Source organism: Pezoporus flaviventris, unplaced genomic scaffold, assembly GCF_033815535.1.
Source record: "Pezoporus flaviventris isolate CSIRO_AGI_PZ_B2104156 unplaced genomic scaffold, CSIRO_AGI_Pfla_v1 ptg000002l, whole genome shotgun sequence".
NCBI classification, from domain to species: domain Eukaryota; kingdom Metazoa; phylum Chordata; class Aves; order Psittaciformes; family Psittacidae; genus Pezoporus; species Pezoporus flaviventris.
The window spans coordinates 22,510,542-22,537,068 of record NW_026892550.1 but is presented as its reverse complement, the minus strand read 5'-3'; the positions used below and the strand labels follow the sequence as shown (position 1 = coordinate 22,537,068).

At 34.9% G+C, this 26,527-nt stretch overlaps 1 protein-coding gene across 6 annotated transcripts in view; it reads right to left on the bottom strand.

Annotated features, from left to right (window-relative positions):
- The window catches only part of SLC30A9 (solute carrier family 30 member 9), a 36,665-nt gene continuing 10,138 nt past the window's right edge, over window positions 1-26,527 (bottom strand). For 3 of the 6 annotated variants that reach the window (XM_061471742.1, XM_061471757.1, XM_061471756.1), the window contains exons 5-18: window positions 25,621-25,713; window positions 25,157-25,239; window positions 23,617-23,675; window positions 22,804-22,871; window positions 18,080-18,182; window positions 14,802-14,857; window positions 13,368-13,503; window positions 12,929-12,968; window positions 12,424-12,495; window positions 11,842-11,949; window positions 10,392-10,557; window positions 4,850-4,979; window positions 2,434-2,547; window positions 1-1,611 (exon numbers count right to left, since the gene is read on the bottom strand). In XM_061471742.1, coding sequence (XP_061327726.1) covers window positions 1,567-1,611; window positions 2,434-2,547; window positions 4,850-4,979; window positions 10,392-10,557; window positions 11,842-11,949; window positions 12,424-12,495; window positions 12,929-12,968; window positions 13,368-13,503; window positions 14,802-14,857; window positions 18,080-18,182; window positions 22,804-22,871; window positions 23,617-23,675; window positions 25,157-25,239; window positions 25,621-25,713 — 1,273 coding nt within the window. In that variant the 3' untranslated portion in view covers window positions 1-1,566. The other 3 variants (XM_061471749.1, XR_009746642.1, XM_061471761.1) reach the window with 3 other exon arrangements.

Genomic DNA, 26,527 nt, shown 5'->3' with positions numbered 1-26,527 from the left:
AAAAAAAACAAACCTAAAAAACATTTTCAAAAGCTTTTAGCCAAATCTAGATGTACTGGTCTTCACAATTATTATCTGCTGCAATATTTATAATTTAATCTTAACTGATTTTTGAGACTTGTGTTTCATACCAACATTTCTCCTTTCAGCAAGTCAGTCATTACTTAGCAAATGAGTCACTAGGAGGTTCTTATTAACACCTCTTACCCATGAGCAATTTTCATTTTACTGAAATATGTTAAAGTGCATAAAGGATTTTCTTCAGAGTTATTTATATGCAGTAACTTCACTTATATTTCAATTTGCATGATAAGTACTCATGCCCTTATTAATAAAGACTGGGTCTCAAATCAAAGCATCTGGTACAACTTGGGTGCCTACTGCAGAAAACCTTGAGGCTCATATATACAATGCTAAAATTGCACATTTCAAAGTTATAAACTCTAAGCATTTATCTCAGGATTGTTGAGAACTACTGATAGATTTACTTTACTTTCCAAAAAAAGCAAGGCCAATTCTTAACAAAAAAAAAAAAAAAAAAAAAAAACAAAAAAAAAAAAACCCACAATCAATTTAGAATTCAGATTAAGTCTAGAGGTAAATAAATTAAAAATACAATGTATTCATTTGTTTAATTATAAATAATTCTAATACATTTTTTACTACTGTAACTTCCAATTACATCTCTCACACATTCTATCAAAGACCGTATCTGGCAATGCTGCCTATAAGGAAAGCAAAAAATGCCAGGTAACATTTAATAAGCACTACCATGTATATATCTCCCAGATCACATCTGAAGATACTTACAAATAAGAGAACAAGTGTCAAAGCAGGGGGAGAAAATAACAAAATTTAAACAGAGCAAGTTCACCAAAATCTCTAATTTCTTCACAGTAACTTAACATACTCTGGATAACCACATACAGCTGACTCCACTGAGAAGAAAAATCTTATTTTTGTGAAGTGCAGTTAGTACTCACAAGAGTGGGAAAAAGCAGGTTTACAGGTCATGGTACTTGAGAAAAAGCCAGTGCCTGTTTGAAAGAATTGATCTCATAGAAAAGAAAAACTGTGAAACAATCACACAGTTGAAATATTACAATTAGTTTAAGGTTGGCAGGTTCCACTGGAACAAACTCTTCCTAGCTAATCTTAATATCTCCCAAGAACCTTTAGTGGTATCTTGAAAGAAACTAAAGAAGTGCAAACTGACTGCAAAGGGACGCAAATGGAAAAACTAAGTGTGTTGTGTATCTTCAGGCAGCTATATTTGCCTAACTAAACCTCAAGTTGTTAAGTTCTGAGTTGCAGTAAATATACTTTGACAGACTCTCCCGTGGAATTTAAGTCAAATAGCTTTTTTTAAATTGATTTTGCCATGGAAATTTTTGTCTGCGGGTCTAGTGCTCTTCCAGAAACAGAAGCAGTTCTAACAGTCCAGGAAGCCTACAGCAAAAGTAAGCGAGGTATGGCGCTGAGGTCACTGCAGTTTCGGAAGCTTTTCAGCCCTTTACACGACTTCTTTCCAAAATGGTAGCAACATGAAGATTTCTTCTGCCATGCCTATAGTATCTCCAAATCCACATGACGAACATCAGGATTTCGTTGCTGAAATAAAATTATTTTTAGAAAAAGAAGTAAATAGAGAATATTAAAACACATTTTTGCACATGGATACAAATAATGTACTCTTGGTATGACACTGGCAACTGGTTAACGAATTCCCTTTTCTGGCAACATGGGGACTATCTTAAAATGAAGAACAGCTTCAACAAATACTACAAAGCAACTGCCCATACTATAAAGCAACTTTTTGAAGGTTAAGACAGCTTTTCATGTGACAAATACCATTCAACATCACAGATAAATTAGTTCTCACACTTTATAAAGTATGAAGTGGCTCTCCTGATTTTAAAAAAGGCGGTTAGATTTTATATAACGCCATCCAAATAAAGATATATATAGTCTCACTTTAAGAAAGTTTTAAACTGCTTCAAAAGGAGCAAAAACTGTTCAATAAAGCCCTCATTACACACTGATACACTTGACAGAATGCTAAGTAACAGATAAAAAATTAAAAATAAAACTGAAATTTGCTTCTTTACAACCAAAGCAAAATTTAACAGCCTGTAAATAACCTGGTATTCTGCAAGTACAGTAACAAAGAAACAACCAGGTCTTATATCACAAAAATACTATTCTACAGTGGTACAAAACTGAACAAAATATGTAACAAATGGATCAACGGCAAAGTAAGGGTTTACTGCTGGTCCAAACTTAGTTAATGATACTATAGCGAGAGAATCTACATTAGGATTATCAACCTCTTCCCTCATATATTTACAAACAAAATCCCCAAAGTCAATGCAATGATATTGTCTAAAATACAGTCACAGAACAATCACTCCCTAATAAGCAGCTAAGTTTCACCTTCAGGTCCTTCTCAAGTCTGTCTACTTCAGCTCCCAGTGTGTCAATGATATTTTCACCATGCTTAAGCATGAAGGCTTCCAATTCTTCAAGGTTTTTCACTTGTTGGATTTCCTAGGAAGAAATCCGATTTAAAAGGTTGAGATGAGGGAAAAAAAGGAATAACACTACAGAGCGTTCTGACATATTTTGGGAGGAGGAGGATGACACACACAAAGAGAACCCCAAACACTTCAGCTTTTCCCATTTCCTTTTAAAGCATCATCTGTTCTTATGTCTCAAAGACACAGAAGAGTAGTATCTATTCAATGAAAATAGCTGGCTTACTATTACACCTGTACTTGATATAGAACCTTCTATGTTTAACAGATTCCCTCCTTTATTTTCCAAATAAGTTTGAGAATTTTATTATTTTTCTAGGAGTTTGAGGTATCCCTTATTCACAGCAAGGCAGAGCAGGGTACCCCTGTGCATTCTTTCCTCGTTTTCATACATTCTTGCTATTTTATTACACTACTTACTCTGGCTATCACATTACCAACTCATCTGAAAATCCATGCAAATACCTACGAAATTCCTCCTCAGGAGGCCCATATTGTATGTGACTGAAAGAACAAGGTTAAGGAAGACAGGATGCTATGCTCTTCCCTCCAAAAAACCACAGACATCATAAGCACCAAAGCAGGTATTACAGCACTGTCATGAGCTTTCCTTAGAGGTCTCACATGATGCTGGCCAGAAGCCATTTGACTTGTATCTCAGACACAGTTTAGGCAATACAACTGCAGTATGTTTAGGACAAATAGGTTATTGCTAATGGGCAAAGTAATTATTAAATAACTAATTCTTTTTTTTATGTGTCTGTAACTACAACACAACATCAGTGTCTTTCACCTTCCCTATTACTCTGAAACTGCAGAGGAATAATGTAACTGAGTGAGCTTAAAAGATACCCCATCTCCAATACCCTGTGACTAAAATCACAGCAAGTCTAACAAGAAAAAGAAATGAGAGCAATTTGAATGCTAGCATTTCAATGATTTCACAACTTCAGAAAGAGTAATGTTGGTAGCAATGCCAGTTGAATGAGCTAGTTATTTGAAAAACTACAGATCAAAAGGCAAGCATTATGTCTACCCTTCAGGTAGGGGCAAAATCCTGCTGAAAACAGCTACCTTCAACAATGATTTTATAGCTGACACAAGGTTACTACTTGAAACTACGATGACCTGTGTAAGAAACAGTTGTCAACCTAGAAACAATCAGGAAGAACTTTCCCAACAATACTAGTTGGAAGAACAAGCGACCATTGTATGCAAGCACCAAAGGGAACAGCAGGTAAAGAACAAGAGCTAACAAAGTCTTTGAAAAGTAGTGCACTAACCAGCTGCAACAAAGAATCTGAGGTTTGGCAATATAAAACCAAGCAAACCTGCAGTGCCTCAGCTGTACAAAGCTGACAGCACTCTTCCTCTCAAAATGTATTAAACTGAAATCCAACACACGAACAGATCACTTACTGCACTGTATATATAATATATATACATTCTTATTTTGACATTAAAGAGTAGTACATTTTAAGAACTCAGACACTGACTAATGTTTTAAAAAAACTGTTAATTTAAATGTAAACTCAGATAACTTCTAAGTTGTACCTAATGGACAGACATAAAATGCAGATACCTGCTTTTCATTTTGAAAGGGTAGCAAAGAAAGAAATCTTGTAGGTATGCAAGCATGTTACTGGTGAAAATGGGTAAGCAAGCAAAACATTTTGCTCACTTAAAAATCTTGTAATTTAGATAAATTATTCTTCACTTCATATTTCATCGCTTTGCCATGCAGAATCCATCTGAGAATAGTTTTTCATTTCTATATTGAAGAATTAAGAAAAGCTACTCTGAACAACACTGAAATCGGAGACAGATGCTGAAGACAGGTTACTTATTAAACACTGTCAAAATGCTAAGCGATGTGATGCAAGTAATCCATATTCAAGTCTAGTCTGACTGGCAGGATCTGTAAACCTTAAGACTACATCTTCAGCACCCAAGACAAATGGCTCTGCCAAAACAGATGCTTATTCTCAGGTGACATGCTTCCAGTTTTAACTAAAGATCTTGTAATTCAACAAAAATTTATTGGAATAAATACATTCTTATTGTGGACAAAAATATCTGTCCTCTTCCAACCCAGGCCCTACTCAGCCCACAAATGGCTCTATTTCAGCAGCACATAATACAATTCCACACAGAGATATCTAGCACGCTAACACCAAGTAAAATCACCTGCAATCCGTCAAAAAGAATTAGTGGAATATCTCTCACCTACTTGAAAATCTAGGGTTTAGACATATTTGAAATTAGAAAATAAATATCAAATACTAGAAGTTACAGAAAGATTATTTAAAACATACTTGTAGCAGCTGTTCAATGTCTTGTTTTTCCAAGTAAGAACGAGTAACAACCCGTCCATCAAAGTCTACTTCTGCCTTGAATCTCACTTTGCTCATTCCCAGGTCTGTGGCTTTAACATCATGAATTGCTCTGAAACACATAAATTTTGAAGAAAATGTAGAAGAACATAAAACAAACAGCTAAGTAGTTTGACTTCTGATGTTAACAACATTGTCACAGTACGATTCTGTAATTTTAAAAGGCCACTGCCTGTGACTAACACATCCTCATTTTGCCACCACACATTTATATTAAATACTGACTTATATTTAATTGCTTATACAACTTTCACAGATGTCTGCTATACCAACACATGTATAAATGGCTCGCTGCAATAAAAGACATACTACAAAAATGCATCACAGATTCAGAACTAGACTAATGGTGTTATAAAAATATCCCACAACAGAAAGTGATACCCTTCCTACTCAACTTACTCACTGCTGCACAGCAGTTTTTGTGCATACACGTATTTAACAATCCTCAAGTACCCTCACTTTTGAGGTAAGGGACAATACTGTCAGCTACTGAAAGCACACACTGCAATTATGGAAGTACGTTTTTTTGGACAACTACAATTTGTGAAGGCATGGCCTTTTGGAGAATTTTCTATGCAAAGTTGTATTTGATATAAGGTATGGTTATTGTGATTGGAAATCACTTTTGTTCATACTGAATTACTGATCATGACTAATCACAAGACAACTGTTAGTACAGGCTGAAAATGTATATTTAAAGGTTCCTAATAGATAACTAGAACATGGATGTTGCAGCATGTTTATATTTTGGTCCTTTGAAAACTTCTGTTTCCTTACAGCACAGTTTTGTTCCAGTTTGTTAGATAAACTCTATGAGGTATGAATATAGGTAATAAACAAAGCATGCTCTAATTTTCAGTAAGACATGAAGCAAACTCAGGACCCAGATTATTATGATGAACTTTAACACTGGAATAAAAATAAAATAAAAATCATAAAATACCATCTCTTTTTTTTTCTAATTAGATTAACACAAACTTAAGTTTATCTTTAAAGCCAAGTAGAATTTAAAATTGCCACTGCAGAATAAGTTTCCTTTTTCCATCAAGGCCAGAAAAAAGTGGACACTAAACCATGGAATATAAATCACAAAGAAGTTTCTATTTTTTTTTAATTCTTCCTTCAGCCATTTCCATGGCAAAATAAGTATGTGGGGTCAACTATAAAATATCCCAAAGACTTTGGGTTTATTACCAGAAAAATGCAATCATTGCAATTTTAAAAATTTTAACAAAAAATTTAGAATCAGCAATAAAGCTCATTTAATGGAAAGTACTAAGCTTCCCCTCCCCACCCCACCCCCATTCATTTCACTAAGTTGCGCAATTCCACAGCATCCTTTTAAATTTAGTATGCCCTTTGTCTTAAGCAAACTTATTCTTACCAACTCATCTGAATGTTTATAAATCAGAACTAAGTTCACAGGCAGTGCAGGAAGAAAGCGGAATGCACAGATTTTGGAAGTAGCCTGCTAGAATGAATTGCTGACAAAGAACAGGAGGCAGATATTTCAGATGAATAGCCAGAGGAAACATTTATGGAATATTTCTGGCAATACTAAAGCTGGAGGAGGGGTAAGCACATTAGAAAAAAAAATAGAACATGACCTAAATATAGAGACACACACAAAAAAAATACATCTTAGCAAACATTTAAGCAGATTAAAAGAACTGCTACAGCTTACTGATAGCAATAAAGAATTTCCACCTCCAATCAAATTTACACAGCTATTCCTGTGGGAAGTTACCAAATCAAAACAGTATTAACTGGAATAACCTAACTGGAATCAAACTACCTCCTCACACAAGAGGGTATTTAAGATAGCAGATGTGCTTCAATGAGGGCTATATGAAGAGAATGTGAATTCATGTGATTCAAAAAATGTTGAAGATATATCAAGGGCCTATCAGAGCTAAGCAACAAGATATCCAAGAGTCTCATTAAGCAGCAACCTGACAGAATTCAGTGGAATGACGCATGTTCTGTAAATGTGAAGAAAAAAGTCTACCTTACTGCATATAATGCATCCAGGAAAGACAAGACAGTGAGTCAGGAGGAGAGAAAAAAAAAAAAAAAAAAAAAAATCACAAATAATTCAAGAACACAAATGCATGTGCTACAAAGCTTGCTTCTGGAAGCTTCTGGATGGCTACCAGACACCATCAATTCAAACTAGGGAAAAGAGAAAGTTTCAAATGAAAGAAAAATTTGTCAGAGGACACCAAGGTACTGGGTTTGAGCCATCAGTTGTAACTATTTTTTTTTTTCACTCCTCCAAACCAGAATGACAGATTTTCCAGCACAACAGTAGCACAATTACCCAACAGCTGTTACAATGAAGTAAAAGTTAAAGATGAAACTAAGAACAGTTTACGCCTAGAGATCCACCATTACATTGCATAAGAACAGAATCAGGACAGTCTGTACCACATCATGTATTTTATTTCACAGTCCTGAAAGCCTCATCTCCTACACTTCAGTTAAGCTGAACACAGGAAAGATTTAGGTAACAAAGGTTTCAATGAGAGTTAAGAATGGAATGTTTGTGTAACAAAAACCAAAATCAAGAAATTTTCCAGCTGAGAACAACTCTAACTAAAAGCCCATTCTGGATGACAAATTAAATAAGGCCTAAAAGTAGAAATTACCAAGCCAAAAGCCTAAAGAAGAAATCCAGCAAAATTATAGAAGCATAAAAGAAAGGAATTGTGTGTGATTAAAAAAAGAAGTTGGTTTGTAAGTATAGCAAAACTAAAGATTAACCTGGAAACAAGCCTGCTACTAGATGGAAATGGTAGTTATTACTGCATAGACAGAAACATGCAATAATCATTGTTTCCTTGACCAAAAAGGAAAAACAAAGTATTAGTACAGCAAAGCATTTCCCTATTAGTGGCCCAGAAGCATACTGCATATTTGAAAGGAAAAAAATGCTAATAATTCAGCAGGCTCCGCAACTATTATTCAAGAGTAAAAAGAACCAAGAATAACTGTGAAGGCAAATAACTTTTCATCCTGCAATAATGATAGTTTTTTTAACAAAGTGTAGATTAAAAACACTGTGCCAAAATTTAAGAACCATAAATGAGGCAACCCATGTAATTAAAGACAACTTCATCTCATAACCCAAGGGAAAACAGTGAAAAGGGTGGGGGAAAAACTATACATTATGAGCATTAATTCCAGTCACTAAGGTTTTAGCGAATGCAGATATTTTCAAACAACTACATAAACCAACAGCAGCTAATATTGCCTATTAAATACTTTGTAATTAGCAGTGGAACATGACAGTATTCCAACAGTGGCTTGCCTGAACAAGTTAAGTGGTGGTGTTGCTGATGGGGACAGGAGAGGGCGGAAATCAGAGCCTCTGTATCCTTTGGTCAATTTGGAACTAAGTATCTTCTGATGAATACGGAATGATTCCCTAATATATTCCCTTCATGTTGGAAAACACACCTAAAAGTGAAGACTGCAAACTCTCCATGAATGAACAAGGAAGACCTGTTTTGGGAAGCAGCAACTGCAAAAAAGGATTGCAGTAAGATCTCATAAACAGTGAGACAGCTGAAAACCCTGAAACATTGAAATAAAAAGAGCAAATAGTCACAGCTTTAGAAGCAGGCCAGTACTCGGGAACTTTTACACTTGGTATTGGTAGGAAAAAAATCTAAGAGTAGGACAGACCAGTACACACCTCCATTTAAGTAAAGTTTGAATGTTCAAGAAAATGCTGAAACTCTTACAAGCCCAAAGCTGTGCTGAATGAAAAACTACAAGTAGCGGTTTGAAGACATACTTAATGGTAAAAGACTCCTTAGTTTCACAAGAAAAAGCTGAAAACAAACCAAAACAAGCTATCTAACCAAGACTGGAATAAGGAAAGAAAAAAAAAAGGAAAATTTTTCCCCATATTATTCCTCATTACAAGCAAGGGTAATACACTTTAACATCTCAGAGATATCAAGACCAGGTGTCTTCTTAGTAGGTGTAAGTTAACCAAGCTCAAAATATTAGGTTTGTTACAAGAAGATTGTGGTCAAAGACAAAGCGTGTGCTAAAAGAAATCAAAGCAGATAATCTAATGGAACTAAGAAAGAGATCAGTCAAGACAAAGGGCATAGAGAACGTCCTGCAAACAGCATTGTAAGGAGTACCTACACATTTCAGCTTCTAACCTCCAGAAAAACACAGTTTCTTACCAAGTCTTTATTTCTTTTACTCTGTGTTCCTTTTAAAAATTAAGTTACTTCTTGTTTAAAAAAAGTCTACAGCAAGAAGGAGATAAACTACGATTGCTCTCTTGAGAAGTTATAGCCATCAACAAAATGAAATATAATATAAACTGGTGCTTGGATAGAAGCAATTTCACGATTCCAGCTGGAGACAAGCAAAAGCCACCTGCGCACTTTGGGGAAAAAAAGAACTACAGAAGTCGCGTACAAAAAAACATGTTAACTCACCTACTCTAACACAGCACTGTTGACACATGCTCCACCATTCAGACTAATCCAGGGCCACCACAGAGTTTAGTTACTGACATGTGAAAATTCTAACACAATTCTATTCCAAAATAAGAATCTTGTTTAGCTTCTGGAACGAAAGACATGTCATTCAGACCTGTTGCTTGCAACTGAGATGATGCAGCACTTAAGTTTCTTTCAAGTATTCTTGTGTTAACTAATGGGCTTGGATTTTTGTCTCCAGAGCTCAGTAATGACTATGAATAAAAATAAAAAACCTAAAATATTCCATCTGATTTACACAGAAATATATTCCTGAATAATGATCAAGAAGAAAACAAAAAGGGTTTTGCTTCTAAATCAAGGTTAAGAGGATTAAAGCTAAAATAGCTCCCTAGAAAGCATTTAAACAAGATTTCAGAATTACAGTGAGCTGTAAGTTTATTGTACTACAAACTTTGGATTTCCAAAGAAGAAAAATTAACATTGAGTTAATTCTGTAAGTATCTAACATAAAGCATCTATTACAGTGTAATACTACTGCAGTACTCCACTGCCAAGTGTTATGGAATTCCAGATACTGAATATTAACATTAACAGAATTTAAAGATTTAAGTTCTCATAAACTATAAAAGCAACAGTACAGTATAACTTATCTGCTTGCATTTCAGCATTTGAAAACAGTTTAAAGTTTGTGATGGCTTTCTCATTAAGTCACTGTCAGCTCCTGTACTTACGTAACTTAGGACATTTTTTGCAATTTTATTTCAGCTGTGGAATATCTGAGGGGCATGAGTATTTACTTAGTGAAATTTTTAGAAAGAAATTTCACAGAAATAGAAGCTAGTAATAATTAAGATTCTAAAATCTCAGTACAGAAGAATCCACCCTAAAATAATCAATCTCACCAGATTCATTTAAAGTGCTTGAACTACTTTTTCCAATGTAATTTTCTTGCTTTTTGTTGTTCTTAGTATTGATGCAGCTGTAAAGACTCTTACCTTACTACAGCATCACTTTCCAGTAACTCAGTGAGTCGCTGCAGTCGTTCAGGTTGAATGGATCGTCCTAGCAGGGCTTCAGTGTTAGTGTAGATCAGAAATGCTGACACACTTCCTAACAAGGTTCCAACACCTAGAGACCCCACACTGTCATAATATGGGTTTCCTAAACAATATAATGTCAAATTAATTTCACAGAGCATTTCTAAAATATAGCAGATAATTCAAATATCACATGAAAGAGAGTACATAGTTTGAGGGGGTTTTTTTGATTGGTTGGTTTTGTTTTTTGGTGGGATTTGTTTTAGATTTTGTAGTGTGCTTTTGTTCCCTTGTTTGTTTTTAGTGCACTGGCAATTCCTTCCTACTAAGGAACAAAGTGAAGCTGGAAAAAAAAAAAAAAAGTTATTTTAAGATAAAGTCTCGAGTCCCTCCTGTCCCTTAGCCACTCCTGTCTCCTGAAGGACTAATAAACAGAGTAAACTATTGTAAGCTACTTAGGCTTCTGTGTATAGATTTACCTTATATTAATATAAAATTATATACACCTAAACTCAGGTAGTAGCATAAAAGTTTGTGTTCTTTTACCAGGAACTCAAAAACTTGCACGTATTAACCATTGCTGGAATACTGTACTTTTATAAGTTTTCATATTCATACTTATAGAAACAGTAATGTATAATGGGTTTTTTTAATCAAAGAAACTAGAAATGGAATTAAAAAAACTGGCTTCTATATAAAAAAGTGAAACTTGCAATTAATTCATTAGCAGCCACAAAGAAAATTACATATTTATTTTTTAAAAATATTGAAAAGCCAATACTTAAAACAGGACAAATAAACAAATTCCCTCTTCATAAATCTTAACTGTGCAGGCAAAGACATACTTTGAATCAATTGCCACACAGATCATCCCACCTGCATGACTTAGGTTTGCTGCATTGTTTAGGAGTAGCTATTGTAATCTGAAGATAACACCAATACCACTACATAACAAACCAGAGGAAGGAACTGCTTCCTTAAGTCCTCCCCACAAACCCATGCACATCACTGAATAAGGAAAATCAAGATACGTAATCCCACCACATCACAGTGATATACATAACTGATTACAATAAACATACCTTTAGTAAAAAATAACTTCATTTGTATGCAAAGTAGCTCAGAAGGAAGTTAGACCCACCTACATGTACTCTTTCAAGCTTAACCCTTTTGACATATTAAAAAAAAAAAGCTGAACTTTAATTTAATCTTAAATATTTTCCAACTCAGACTACTAGAAATCTGACCAGAGAAGAGTCTAAACCTCCAGAACCTTTCACAGTACAAGCATCAAAAAGAGAGTAGAGATGCATTTAAGTTAACCAATATAAACTAAATGCTCTGCGTTCATACCATGCACAGGGGTAAATTCACATCCTGACTGCCTCAGCCTGAGGCACAATTTTACCTGTTAAAGAAGTCAGACCCATACACGTAGCAGCTATGGCCACACTTAGAACTGCTGCAGCATCCTCCAGTAACACCACATTTGTACTAGGATCATGACTCTGTACAACTGCGTATACAACAACAAAAAAAAAAAAAACAAAACACACATTGCTTTGAAATGCTTACCTTTACTACATTATGCATAGTACTTAAACTATGCTAACATCAGCAACTTAAAAGAAAAATTTCCTTAAGTATATAGGTGTAAACTGAATTTTTGCATAGGCATACACCCCTGAAAGCATTCATAAATGCACAGAAAAAGCCCTGTGCCAATTACTGAAGCTTCTCCATAATGTCTGAAAAACTTAAAGGGGTATTTATCCTGAAAAACGCAAGTAGTTTAGTAAAAGTATTTAAGTAGTGTTAACCAACAGGTTTTCACCCAATTTGTAAAATGTATTTGTTACTAGAATAGAAAAGAGATCAATAAAGCAAGGGAAAAGGAATACAGTGAAAATTGTTTCTATCATTATGCAAATTGTGGTAAATAGATTCTGTTTTAAATAACGGCATACCTTACTGCTATAATGACACATACCATATTGATAAAATGACAGACCCTTGGCTCGAGCACTCCTGCGAATTTCATTTATAGCAACAAGAAGGGTAGCTGAAACAACACCAAAGTAGTTGCTTAAAATGGTTAGAGGCAAAGACTTGCTTGCATTTTGAAGAGTGAACTTTTCTTTATAAATAGCAAGAGATCAAAAAATCTCTGATTAGTGATACACTGAATCACTAAAAAAACCTGAATTACCTTCTTCTCTACATGCATGTCTCCCATAGAAATTGGAACTGTTACATTCACTGATAGTTTAATACCTCAAAGACATTCCATGTACACTTTTCAAATTATGTTATTCAGCTTCTTATTATGTAGAGAGATAATAAAAGTTTTACCACATTTTTTTGTTTGCTTATAACACAAATATTTGCAGCAGAGCTCAAAACTTTACTATGAAAGCAAAGACCAATTATTACTGCAATTACATTGTATTCTTAGAGATTATGAATAATTAAATAGAAACAATTCTTGAAATTACCTCCTTCAGATACCAATGACCCTGCTAAAATGCAGTATGCCTGTATGAAAAAAAAAAGTGTTATTATATGTGTATTTATACAGATCCCTTCACCACTAACTATCCAAACACAGCATTTCAGAACCTCATTACCCACTGTGCTATGTAGCTCTCCCTAAACCCAAGGTAGCCAATATTTGAATCATGCAATATATTGCAAAATAGGAAAGGAGGACCTCTTGGGATGTGTGAAGGGAAAACACAAAGTTTAAAGAATAGCTCATTTTGCTATAAGATCAGCTAGTTTAACATGATTTTTTTCTTAAAACACATTTTCATTCAGGATGGTTTGAGCTAATTGTGTTGGGATTCAAACACTCAGGAAGTGAATTTCAGACCGTGCCTTTACTTTCTATTAAGTCACCAACATTAGATGCAATATCAAACAACATTAGCTTACCCAGAGAAGAGATTCTATAGGGTGAGGGTTGAGTAAACCTATGATCCCATGATACCAAGACAGTCCCGCACCCATCATGAAAATGCCCACTCCGCTAATCAGGGAGGCAATATAGCGCATGTTTGTGAAACCATACCTACATGAAAAAAAAGAAAGTGATTTAGGAAAATAAGATTCTATATATCTGCAAGCACATCTACATGTTTTTTCCATTCAGTTTTACATGTCTTAAATCATCATCATATGACTAGGCATCCATTTAAGATAAAGCTGTTAAATTCAACCTAATCCAAGGAAAAAGATGACACCTGGAAAAACATAGCTAGTACACACAATGACATTAAGCATAGATATTTTTCTAATTCTTTTTTAAATAAGTTATTTATGCAGCTATATTGATTTTTATGCAGATACTGAGGATTTTACTAACAGAAAAAAAAACATACTTTAACATTTTACAGAAATGCTACTTCTAAATGAAAACTTCAGCCTTATAGGCAGCCAGCCTACCTATTTTATAATGCTAATTTAAAGGAAATAAAATTTGTGACATCTTTTCGTAGTTCAACTAACTGCAGACATTCAATATTTTCAGCTTTTAAGAGCAACTAAACCAATATTGAAAGTGTACCTTTGTTTTTTTACTATTGACTGCTACTACAAATGGTACATTTCTTTAGCAAAATCTAAAAAACAATAGTACAAAGACTATATTTAGAAAGAAAGGAAAAAGTGAAATGGGGGAAGGAGATAAAACAAATATTTAGACAAATTTAAGATTGAAATATTTTTCAAATTACCTGATGCTCTTAATGAATTTTAAGAAAGAAAGAAACAATTCTTTAAATGAGATGTATTTTCAACTAGTGCTTACAATATGAATGATCTGACCAATAATGTGAAGTGTAAAGCAGGTCAACACCAAGAAAATATCACAGAGCATATAGCCTCTGACTTTCATGAAGCTGTAACAGCTAACCAGTAACATCCCTATTACTCAGACAAAAACAAACAGCAGTTTGAGTCAAACACATCTCTATGATACAAGTAGCTGCCCTGCAGAAAAGAGCTTTGTTTTAAATAAGTATTTTTTACTTTTAAAAAAAACTTATTCATGTGAACATCATTAAAAAACAAAGTAAAGCTATCCATTCAAAGAGGCAGAAGAGCCCAAAATAACATAAAGAAGTAATGTCAATTAAAATAATACACATCAAAAAGCATACCACAAAAAAAGTATAGCTTGTATCAAACCACTGAAGCTGTAACTTCTGCAGTTTGAAAAAATCTGCAGTTTTCTCTCTTTCAAAATCATAAACAATGCATTTCAGAAATTATATGAAACAAGAGATTAAGAACAAGTTGCTGCAAAAACAAGAACTGATCTCACTCCTATATAAAATTACAAAATCATTATTTACTCAAAAAGCTTACGGATGACTAGGGTCCGGCGTCCTTGCAGACTGACTGATGCCCAAAGCTAGCAATGCCTATTCAGGATGAAAGGAAGCAAAACTTTATTAAAATATGAAAACATTTAGAAACATTCTGTATCAACAGAACTTGAATGATAAAGGCAGATGCAATTTGCCAATCTGCACACATACTTTGTTACTGATATTGTACAAGAACTGAAATACAATCCTCAAAATCTGTCATCTACACCTACTGCCCCCCCAAAAATTACTCCCATATATATACTATATAGAACTATATACATAGTGTGTATATATATAATTAATATTAATTATAATTCTATAATTGCAACTGAAAGTGAACATTATGTACAATCATAAGTGTTGTTGCTCTACTTCAACGTGAAGGAATGAAGTTGTTCAGGGAACAAAGCTATTTAAATAAATCCCTCTTGAAGAGAAATTATACAAAGAGTGTGGTGATGGCACACTACATTTAAAGCAATAATTTTATACTGCAGCTTCCATCATTACAGAAATATTCCAAACTGAAGAAAAATATTTTGAAGGAAGAAATAAAAACCTCTCGATATCTAAATGGCCCATTTGGGATATATTTATTTAGGCATGTGTTAAACTTGATACAGTAAGTTATAAATCTAGATCTCGATTTTGCAAAGCACGTGCTTTGTTTTACAAGTCTGAATTACTGAAGCATAATAACCAGTATTAAAATTTAGACACTTCAGTATTCACAGCAGCAAACTGCTTTGAGGCAGCAAGTTTTCTCCTGTGTTTTTCCCAAAACCACAATGAAGTATTAACTTTCACAGTTAACAGAATAGCTTTTCTACATATAAAGTGGTAGATAATACCACAATCAAACTTGGTTCACCTATAAACTGACACAGTTGGCCAACTGAAAATCACACACCTGAAGGCTGCCTCCCCATAATTTTCTTTTAAGTATTATGAGCTAGGTTAGTAGTGCCCCTGTCTTCACTTCAGAGCTGGAACAGCTGAAAGGTTGTGTGAAAACGTTTATTGAAAAATAGCAAGCAAAATGCAAGTCTTCAACTCAGTCTTTCTGGACACAGAAACATACTAGGTTCAACCAAAGCAAAAAGGTAGCCAAAATTTTGTTAAAATGCATTTTAGGATATTAAGTCTGCTCCAAGATTTCATACATTCCTCAAATGTGGAGGAGCACTGTTGCATTTTGTATGTGTCAAAAGCTATCCAAGGATTTCTCTTGCTTGAGCTGCAGGAGGGTGTCAACCACTCATCTTGAGGTACTTATTTTGTTTCCAAAGCCTTACTGGTATCAAAAACAGCAACAAGAAGAATTCCTTCAACGGTGGAAGAAGGGAAAATTTCAGCATCTCATAATGAATGCCTCAAGCATACTAAAGAAAATAGTGAGACACAACATTAATTTTGTCTCTGCATACTATATTATGTGCCCAGCTCCGACTTTGCCACATCAACTATCAACGTAAATGTGCCAAGTACATGGCTACTTGGGCTGTGAGAGGCTGCTAAGGCAGCCTACAAATAGAAAGAGAGATGCACAAATTCTCATCATTATTCTACTACAAGATGACTAAGCAACAAAGCCTGTCATTCTATTACAGTGACAGGAAAAGTATTTCAAGTTAACATTTAACCAGAACAAGAAAGAAGCATACTATGTACTTCCTCTTACTTTCTAGTCCTACTTACAATCCATAAAGTAGCTCAGTATAGTTCTGCTTACTACAACTCCTCTCAAATTTCAACTGATTTCTGAAAAAACTTCAGAACCTACACTGACATGTCTCATTTTTACATTAATACAAATTAAAACACACCCTTTTTTTTTTTCTTTTATTATAATCTGGACAGGCACTCAATAGTACTTCAAGATAACTGACAGATACATCACTGTTGTCCAGGAGGAACAAGGCAGAGCAGAAGAAGCATGCAACCCAAATTACCAAGATTTTGTTCTGACACCATGTCCTAAAGATAAGACTGGTCACATTACACATACCATTGTAACAAAATTAAGCCTATCCTGGGACTTATCTGCTAATGTTTATATATATTTCTAATAATATAACCCATTTACCCTTTTCTGGTGCACTTTCAAATCTTGATACTTACAGGGAAAATAAATTGCAACTGAAGTACAGAACAATGCAAACCCAGTATTTTACTAAAGAACAGAAGTAATTGGGGCAGGTGGTTTGAAATAATGTAGATGTATTATAAACAGTATTATATTAACAGAAATACTAGTCCAAACTTGATCATTACCAGCAACTCTTTCTAGTTTCCTTCTGCATTTAAGGCTTCTAGACTAGGTCAGTTATTTTACTGTTAGCTTATAAACCCTCCATCAGATCACTGGCATCAAATTAAAAAAGAGGAATAAAATGTAGCTAAATAAACCTTCTGAAACCACCAGTTTTGGCAAGTAAATCTGCAACTGAGTAACAACAGCTTTGCACTCAGATCAGGAAACAAAAGAAAGAGCTTTGAGCTTAGCAACTTTTCTGAAGTAATGTGAATTTCTGACAAAATATGCCTTCATCTGCCTACAGTTTGATAAAAACTGTATATAGCAATAACATTGGTTTGTGTCTCTGGGAAGCTAAAAAAAGTATGTGTATGCTACAGGCATACAGAAAAAACTGCATCTTCTTCCCACTGCATGCATAGAGAGCTTGTCAGACTCTGGGCAGGCTTTGTAATCACCATGACTGAAGCCAGAAATTACTTAATAATAAAACACAAAAATACCCTCTCCCAGAAGAAACTGCTTACTTAAAAACATCTTTAAGACTGTTTTGCCTCCAGATTATTTAAATGGTCATTAGATTAAGTATTAGCTTTTTTACCTCCTAGAATATATTACTAATAATTCTAGAGAGCATGTAAATCATACAAAACAGTACATTATCATGGATATTGAACAGCAAGAGCACTGTAAAGACACACCACAGCAAAACCTGAGAGTCATTTTTAAAGTTCTGACTAACACACTTGGAAATTCTAGGCTTATCTACAATGCCAGTGTTATCTATGAGCAAACTTTATAAAGAAAAAGGTATTCTGCTATGCATTCTAGTCCTCCTAAATAAAATACTGCTTCAATTTCTCTGATGCTTCCTGTTTAGACAGCATAGGCAACTAAGGAGCACTAGCAGATTAAATTATTGCTTTCAAGTATGATACAACTACTGTAAGTATCTACCTTTATTCCTGAAAAATTATTATAAGTGCTAACTTAAGCAGAATAGGAAAAATACTCACCTGGTTACATGTGTCTGCTAAAGAATGTATGGCTTCTGAAAACATACTTGCAGAACCCGTGTAAACCCAAGCAAGTAGCTTAAAGAAAAAATTCAACCCATTTCTGAAAACAAAGAGAAGAAATAAGCTAAAGAACAACAGAATATCTGGTCTTTAATATTTTCAACAAAACCACAAGTGCCCTATAACGATGCATTACCTGCCAACAAGTGGCGAAACCACGTATCAGTTTAATCATTACAGACCTATACAGGCAGGTAAGGCATACAGATTTTCTGTATGGTTACTGTTAAAATACCCTTTCAGCTAACTTCATATGCAAACATTTTTTTTATTTTTCAAAAATCAGTAACTTCTAAGCAGTTACACTTCATGAAAACTACTATCACATTCGCTACTTAGAACTAATGGCCTTACCAGTGGGAAAATAAGTCTTAATGATTTCCTTTTCTCTTTCAGCTCCTTCTTTCCTTTTTTTTCAGTCGTTTTTAATTTTTGCTTTTCAGTCCTTTGCTACCCCCTCCTAACAGTGGAGTCCAAGGTTCCCAACTTTAATCTCAGCATGGGCAATTCCAAGTAAGATAGAAACATAAGACAGCAAACAGGAAGGCAAGGCTCTCATCAGATTACACTGTAAAAATTATCTACGGAACTTTTCTATTAAGATGCCCAGTGTGACCTGTCAAGCCTTCTTAGGTTACAGGCTCCCTGGAGTAAGCATCGTGTTATGCTGTTCTGAGAAAGGTAGCTGTCAACACTAAAATCCAAGTTTATATTCTCACTTCAAACATTCATTATCAGAATCAGTAGAGTAATTGTTACAATCATATTGCAAAGAAAATTAGACTAGAGGGCTATTAACATTCTCCTCTTTTTTAAATATATTTCAGTTTATCTTGTTAGCAATTTTTTTAAGTATTCCAATGAAATTGTTATAAGTAAATATTAACAACATATTACAGTGGCATTCTTGAACAACCAGATGCCAAAAAAAATATATTTAAGTTACAGGAAGCACAAAGTCCAGCCCCTTGCCATACACCAAATTATGTAATTGATTATATCAGATTCATTTCCAAGGTCATCCTCAAAGAATTTCTGTGAAAATACATTTTTCTTTAGCAGTGTTTTCTATAACTGCTTCAATACAAGGGCCAATTTTTTCTCATTGCCTCATGATATGGTGAATCATCACCATAATTTATAGGTGGAAAGTAGAAAATGCACACGTTAGTGGATATTCCAAGAAGAACAGAAGGCTGTTGTATCATTAAACCACAATTTAAACTCCCTGTGTTAACTATAAGTTCCTCCAATTCACAGCATAGTGCATCTTCAGCACAGAAAGGAAATGAAATAAATTACAGTGAGATTCATGCGCACAGTCTCTTTTATTTTTCTCTGTGTTGTGTTAATGGAGTTGACAGCTTATCTGAACGTACATTTCAGTTGTGGGGCCCCCACCTGTTCAGATGACACAGTAGGCACTTCGATGATACTATTTCACCCCTACCAATTATGAATTTGTGGGGAAACATGGCATCCTAGAAATCTGAAAAGAAGCCATACTAAGATTTCCAAATGTGAGGCCCAATCTATTAATCTATTAATGATGTCCAAGAAGTTGGAGACACAGGATAGAAAGAGTGCTATGCAGGAAATTATTAGTAGTGATAGGACAAGGGGTAATGGGTTAAAACTTAAACAGGGGAAGTTTAGATTGGATATAAGGAAGAAGTTCTTTACTGTAAGGGTGGTGAAGCACTGGAATGGGTTGCCCAAGGAAGTTGTGAAGGCTCCATCCCTGGCGGTGTTCAAGGCCAGGCTGGACAGAGCCTTGGATAACATGGCTTAGTGTGAGGTGTCCCTGCCCATGGCAGGGGGGTTGGAACTAGATGATCTTGAGGTCCTTTCCAACCCTAACTATTCTATGATTCTATGATTACAAAAGCCATGAGTCTATAGAGCCATCAAGGCTATTTAGCATTTCCTTTCTGACTAGATGTTTGCATCAATGTAAGATAATAAGATAAAAGTCATTTTGGAGGAAAAGAAAAAACAAAGTCAGGCTTTTACTGCAAGTAAAATATGTTCTGCTTTAAAAAACAAATTCACCACTGCATTTGAAAATACTAATCCCTATGAAAGCCTAAATTCTATTGAAGATACAACTACTAACAGCAGAAAAAAAACAGCAGATTCTGAGAAAACAGATACTCAGTACCTCAATCAGTTTGAAACAAAATTATCTGTTACGTAAGTGACCACCAAATCAGAAATTGTATTCTCTATTTTACCGAAATGAACCAGACTAACTGATTTAGCTATCTCACTTTTATCCACATGGACCTGAAACAGTAGGAAATCTTAACAGAACTTAAACCAAAGATAGGTAAAGTCTGAAAAAGATTTATTGTAACGTTTCGGACATCATGCCAAGAAATAATGCCCAATGCCCACCATGTTTCACTAGGTACAATTCTATTACTGTTCTTACTAAAACTACTACTATACAGAATTTTCTAATAAGCCTCTCTTCTGCACATAGAAAACGAGCAATTTCATTCAACACAACTGTTTGTAACGGTATTCCAAAGTCCACGGAGGAGGCAAACATTCACCAAGAAAACTGGGGGAAAGGAGGAAGAAGTGTTGAAACAGATACACATCCTCCTTGCTGTCAGAAACCCTGTCAATTTTAATGTAAAGTCTAAACTTAATTGGTAACTTTAAAATGTACTGATTAATGAAGAGAATCAGCCTTTCTCTGGACAAAAGAAAAAAAACACTACCACAAGCGCAAAAGTAGATCAACATCAATTACTCAAAACACGGTTTTCCTAACTTAAATTACAGTTAAAACAAACTCAAATCTATGCTGACTGAACTTGAAAAAAATTAAAGGGCACTTCTTACAAATTTATCATTCCAAATTTGTTTTCAAGGATAACCACAACAAAACCCCAAGATGTATATGGGGAACAGAAACTATGAGGAACTGAAAAATACATACAGGAAATTGCACTGCGATGGGACTGCCCATTTTTCATACTCTACCTTACCACATAAGCAATGGTCTAGAAGGACCTGGTCTTATTTACTTTAAAAAGTCAAAATAATCAAACTGGAAATATTAAATATTTAGATCCATTATGAATCTATGGGGAAAAATAGTCTATTTAGGCTTGAGGTATCATTTGAGAACTAACCACATTTCATCACATCTATTTCTAGAGAAACAGTAACATTACTAACACCCTGGACCACTTGTAGTTTTTAATAAATCTTATATGCCATGCAAACTTTGTATTGTTTAAAAGGTAAAGCATTAGCATGACAATGAAATCACTGCAACAATGCCAGACTCTGAAGGATGTTTTGCTAAAAAGATATTGTTCCTTTTTTGTTAAAAGCATTACCTTCCTGTGTTTTCTTACCACAGCTTCAAAGCTTTTCCTTGCACATAGCAATTCTATTAACTACACGGAGGGTGCCAATGCAGCTAGTCTCCCTTTGAAGCTAGTCAGAACTCTGCCTTTGACTGAACCACATTTTATCCTCACTATGGAAGCCTGAAGTTTTTGAGAAGCCTATCAAATTATCAAAACTGAGAAGTTAAGACAGATTGGCCTTTCTTGACCCCAAACCAGAAGCCACTAAAAATCATGCTGGTGTCAAGAAGATCAGGGCCACAAACAAGGAAGCACTGATAGCAGTCTTGACTAATATCTCTGAAAAGCCATCAGGTATTTGAGTGCCACTTCTAAAAAGTTCCACATCGAGATGAATGAGCAATACAATAGGCTCTACAAGCTTCTGCTGGCCTAGCTGCCACGCATTCATCTATGAAATTACCTAATCATTCAAAAGGTACTTATGAAGTGCAGAGTGCAATGTTTATAGCAATGCCCTGTTTACAAAGGAGGAGGAAAGGTCTGTTTTCTCTAGACTGCAAGAAAGTGAAGCGGGTAAAAGTGATCATTTGGGCCCCTCCCCATTATTTTTTTTTCCATTATGAACACCCATACTAACAGTTCTTACACATTTTTATTTAGAAAGCCCTGAATAATTACTAGTAGAACATTAAAGAGGGAGGTTTTCAGTCAAACATGGTTTGACGCTCTCCCCCTTTCCCCAGCAAAAAGCATATAGTTTTGTAGGTAAACTCAGAGCTATTTTCTGCTCAAAATGTTGCTTTCTCCCAACAGAAATGTAACATACTTCTGTGTATTTCATGCCAGATAATATCTGTATTTGTTTGCTTTAAATTGGTATAGTTAGTTTTGTTTCATTCAAACTTATATGTGAAAGGCAAAAACCACCTAAAAGATCCCTGAATAACAGCAGAAAGAAGTTAATTCTTTTCTGTTGGAAGATTATTTAAAATATATGAAGCTCCTCTCATGAAGGGGAAGCAAGAAAAAAGGACAACTTTAAATGCCTGCCTCTCCATGTCCTTCAAAATTTTAGGTTTTGCTTTAATAAATCGTTTAGTCTGATCAAAAAATTTGCTCTTCTCTGATCACAGATATATTTTAACCCTGATCACTATATATTGGTGAATGTATTTACCGAAACTCTGTCCCACCACCAACAAATAAACAAATTATTAACATCAGTTACAGAGACACAGGTATCTTTAACTTGAATACAGACTGTTCTCATTTCCAGGATAATAAAAATAAATAATTTTCTCTTGCTTAAACAAAACTTTTTTAACTTACATGCAAATAGCTACCATTACCACCTTCCCTGGTCCCTTGAAAAACATAGCTGCTGCACTGGAGCGTGGCTAAATAAAGAAATAAGAGATTATTAAAATAAAATCACCAAATCTTTACGTCATGAAGGTCCTACCATACAGATTATTTAATAAAAACTTTGCATTGCCCTGCTTTGCGAGAGTGAAGCTACAGGCCTTGAAGCCTTAATGCTCACCCAAACTGCATTTGAGCCTTACACATTTCTACAAACGGATGGCTATAAAAACGATGAATCACCAACAAAGCCTCCAGCAGGAGACACTGCAAACATAAGGACAGGAGCCAGCTGCACAGCAGAAAGATTAAGACATCATTCTACCATAGAAGAGCACCTGGATCTAGGGAATGGGTTGGCTTAAACAGAGAGGAAGGGTCAGTAGGGTATAGAGCAAAGTGTTAATGTTTTGGGTTTTTTTCATTAAGAAGCATACTTTGCTTCTATACATGAAATAAAATTGCAGCTGTATTTGTGAATAAGACAACAACTGAGTAAACAGAACACCTTACTGGCCACAATAACATTACACTTAAGTGTAATTAAGTGGATTACACTGCCACAATAGGAACTCATTTAAACCGGCATCATAATATTTACCACTGCACTACAACCAGAGACAGATCTTGTACATTATGGTGCAAATAAATGTTCCAATAACATTCAGCTAGTTAAGCTTATGCAACCATTTAACAACTGTTCTCTTCTAAAGGTGTCATAGTACAGCTCATAGCACTTTTCCAGACAAAAAAAAAAAAAATCTTTAAAACATCTCTTACCTTAGTATTGCCAAAGAACTCCTTGTATTCCCACAACAGCCTTTGGTTTCGAAATAGTTCTGCAATACAAAATTACCACCACAAATACATAATAGGAACCAGTATTTTCTGGATTTTTTTTATGCTGCAGGTATCTCCTCCTAGAAAGGGCTACATGGTCTATCTTTCCTTGTGATAAACTCCTCTCCTGGTATTGCTAATCAGAAACCTATTGTTATATACACATGCAAAATGCCAAATACAACCTATTATCCTATACACTGTTGCCATTTCTACCAACAAAGGACGATACACAGAGGCAGAAAACTCCAAATACACTGCACCACATCCAGACCTTCTAGCACCCCCTTCTCACCCTTTAACCACAGAAGAGAAGGAAAAAGATGTTACAAGCTAAGTCTTTTAACATCAGTATTTTTGCATCCACTAATGATGTAACTTGAAAATAAACATTAGTATATTACAGTGTCTAGAAGCTGTAGTGCTAGATTCTTCCCTATAGAGCTATCCAAAGTACATTATACAGAATAACTTAAATAGCCTAAAACAGCCAGTAGAGTACAAGCTGCACGCTCCGTACAAACGCTTACAGGTGCCTTAACAAGTGCCTGCAGCTCTAGCCTTTTTACTACAAGGGTGTTCCAATGGCAAAACTGTTTAAAAAAACTAATAATAGTAATTTACAAGACCACTAACTTTAAGGTGCATAATTAAGTACCTTGAAGCAATATTGCCTCTTCTGTGACTTTAAGTGGCTAGATAAATCAAAATCCATTACAAACTACTTATCTGACAATATCTTATCTGTTACTGACAATACCAGCAAGGATGACAATTATTTTAAACAATGATGCGGGGGTGTTTTCCCCACCTTCTGAAGCACAAAGGTAAGCTGAATTCATTTCAGAAGAAACATATATGAGTAACGGTACGGTATAAAGATTTGGACTGGGTTTAAGTCTTTTAAAAATTAAAAAAAAAAAAACACAAAAAAACCCAAACAAAACAAAAAAAAAACCAACAAAATTTTTGAATATTCTAATCTAAAAAAAAAAAAAAAAATCACAGTAGTCACTAGTCGCAAACTACCATAATTGTTCACTCAACTCCTGGGGATCCCCCTTTAATAAGGTGTTCATATGTCCACATAAAGTACGTGTGGCTCTAAACCCTTTGGTGTGATGACTCCATTCACTGATTTCGGATCTGTGACACAGTGATTTCAGATCCGTGACAAAGTGTGTCAAAGTGTCTGGTAATACTAGATAAAAATTGAAAGCCCCTCCTAAAAAGATGAAGCATAGCTATAGGTATCAACTGAATGCATTCCTTGGTGTACGACAAGCAAATTGCAAGATAGTAACAGACTACTTCCGCTTAGATACTAATGTGTTACTCTACATTATGCTATGAAATCATATCAGCAATTGCTCATTCCACATGTGTATGTTCTCAGTGAGATGATTTCTAAAAAAAAAAAATTAAAAAAAATCGTACTTTGTTGTTTTCATTTTAAGTTATTTGAACACTCTGTACTCACTTTCTCTGTATTTGATCTCTGCCTCTTTACGCCGTTTTCTTTCTCTTGCAAGAGCCTCTGGACTACCCCAAACTTCAAGAGACCTGCACAGAGTGAAAGTAACTTAGCAATGGTTCTATTATGCAACTTCTTTTCTGTTTGGCTACATTACAAATGCCTTTCCTAAAAGCAGATCATCATATCATTCTTTCTCATAGGAAGCCATGCAGACTACTCAGTAAGGGGCAAGAAGGGGCTGAGGACAAGCACTTCATCTTTAGACACATGAAACAGACACTCCAACTGTATATACCCATGTAATTATTGCAATAATAAGGGTATAAAATGTGTTCCGATAGAAAATGGAAAATATTATTGCCCTTTCACATTGTAAACCTGACTTCTAAAAAAAGGTGGGGAGGGGTCCTCTCTCATATAATACATTTTAAATGATGCAAACATTTTTTTCATACAAATGTTCTTACTTTGCCTCTACATCCGATCTCAGATACACAGTGAAAGTCTCAGTATCATCATGGGGGCTTCGTCGTTTAATTTTCCTCAGCTGGTCTAAATCACTAAGGAAAGTGGACAAACAGTTCAGTACAAGAAAAAGTTCATATTATTTTACTTTTACTTTTATGCTTGGGTGATCTTCCTCAACTTTGATGTTATTATTTTGCAGACCAAAAACCTGAAGCTGTTTACTTGCACCAAACAGAACAGATACAAAACATGAAGCAACCAATCTCTAGGATACTACTGAAAACAACTGTGTTTTCCTCCACACTCAAAAGTTCAAATCATGTCCTCAAACTATGAAATACTATACATGAAAGAAAGTAATAAAACATTGTATACTATGACATCCAATGAATCTGCATGTAACTGATAATGTGTACCAGTGTCAAACAAGGGGGCTCATGGCTTAACATCTTGAAACGGAAATCGTAAGTGAAATGACATGAAAAGTTAAGAAATGTAACCTCAAAACCTACACACCCAGCACAAGCTGCAAAAGGTTGGAGATAACAAAGTTACTTGGGGAAACAGATAAATGTACTGTGCTGAGCTACATATTGGAGCATCTACATTGAGACGCATCAGGGATTTATTTTTTTTTTATTTTTTTTAATACAACAGAACATTTCATTTTTAGCCCAATCAGTTATCTAGTCCTATTTTCATTTCCCCTGCTACCCCTTTTGGTCAATCCAGCAAAACTTGAGCTAGGTATTTCTCTGCACAACAAGGTAGTTATGACAAAAATAAAGCTGAGGACTAAAAATAATTTGCCACTGGATTCTCTATATTCTGGTGACATATACTATATGAAAAAAACTAGGGAGCAACAGTGACAGCATAAAAAGTTATAAACAAAGCTGTTAAGCC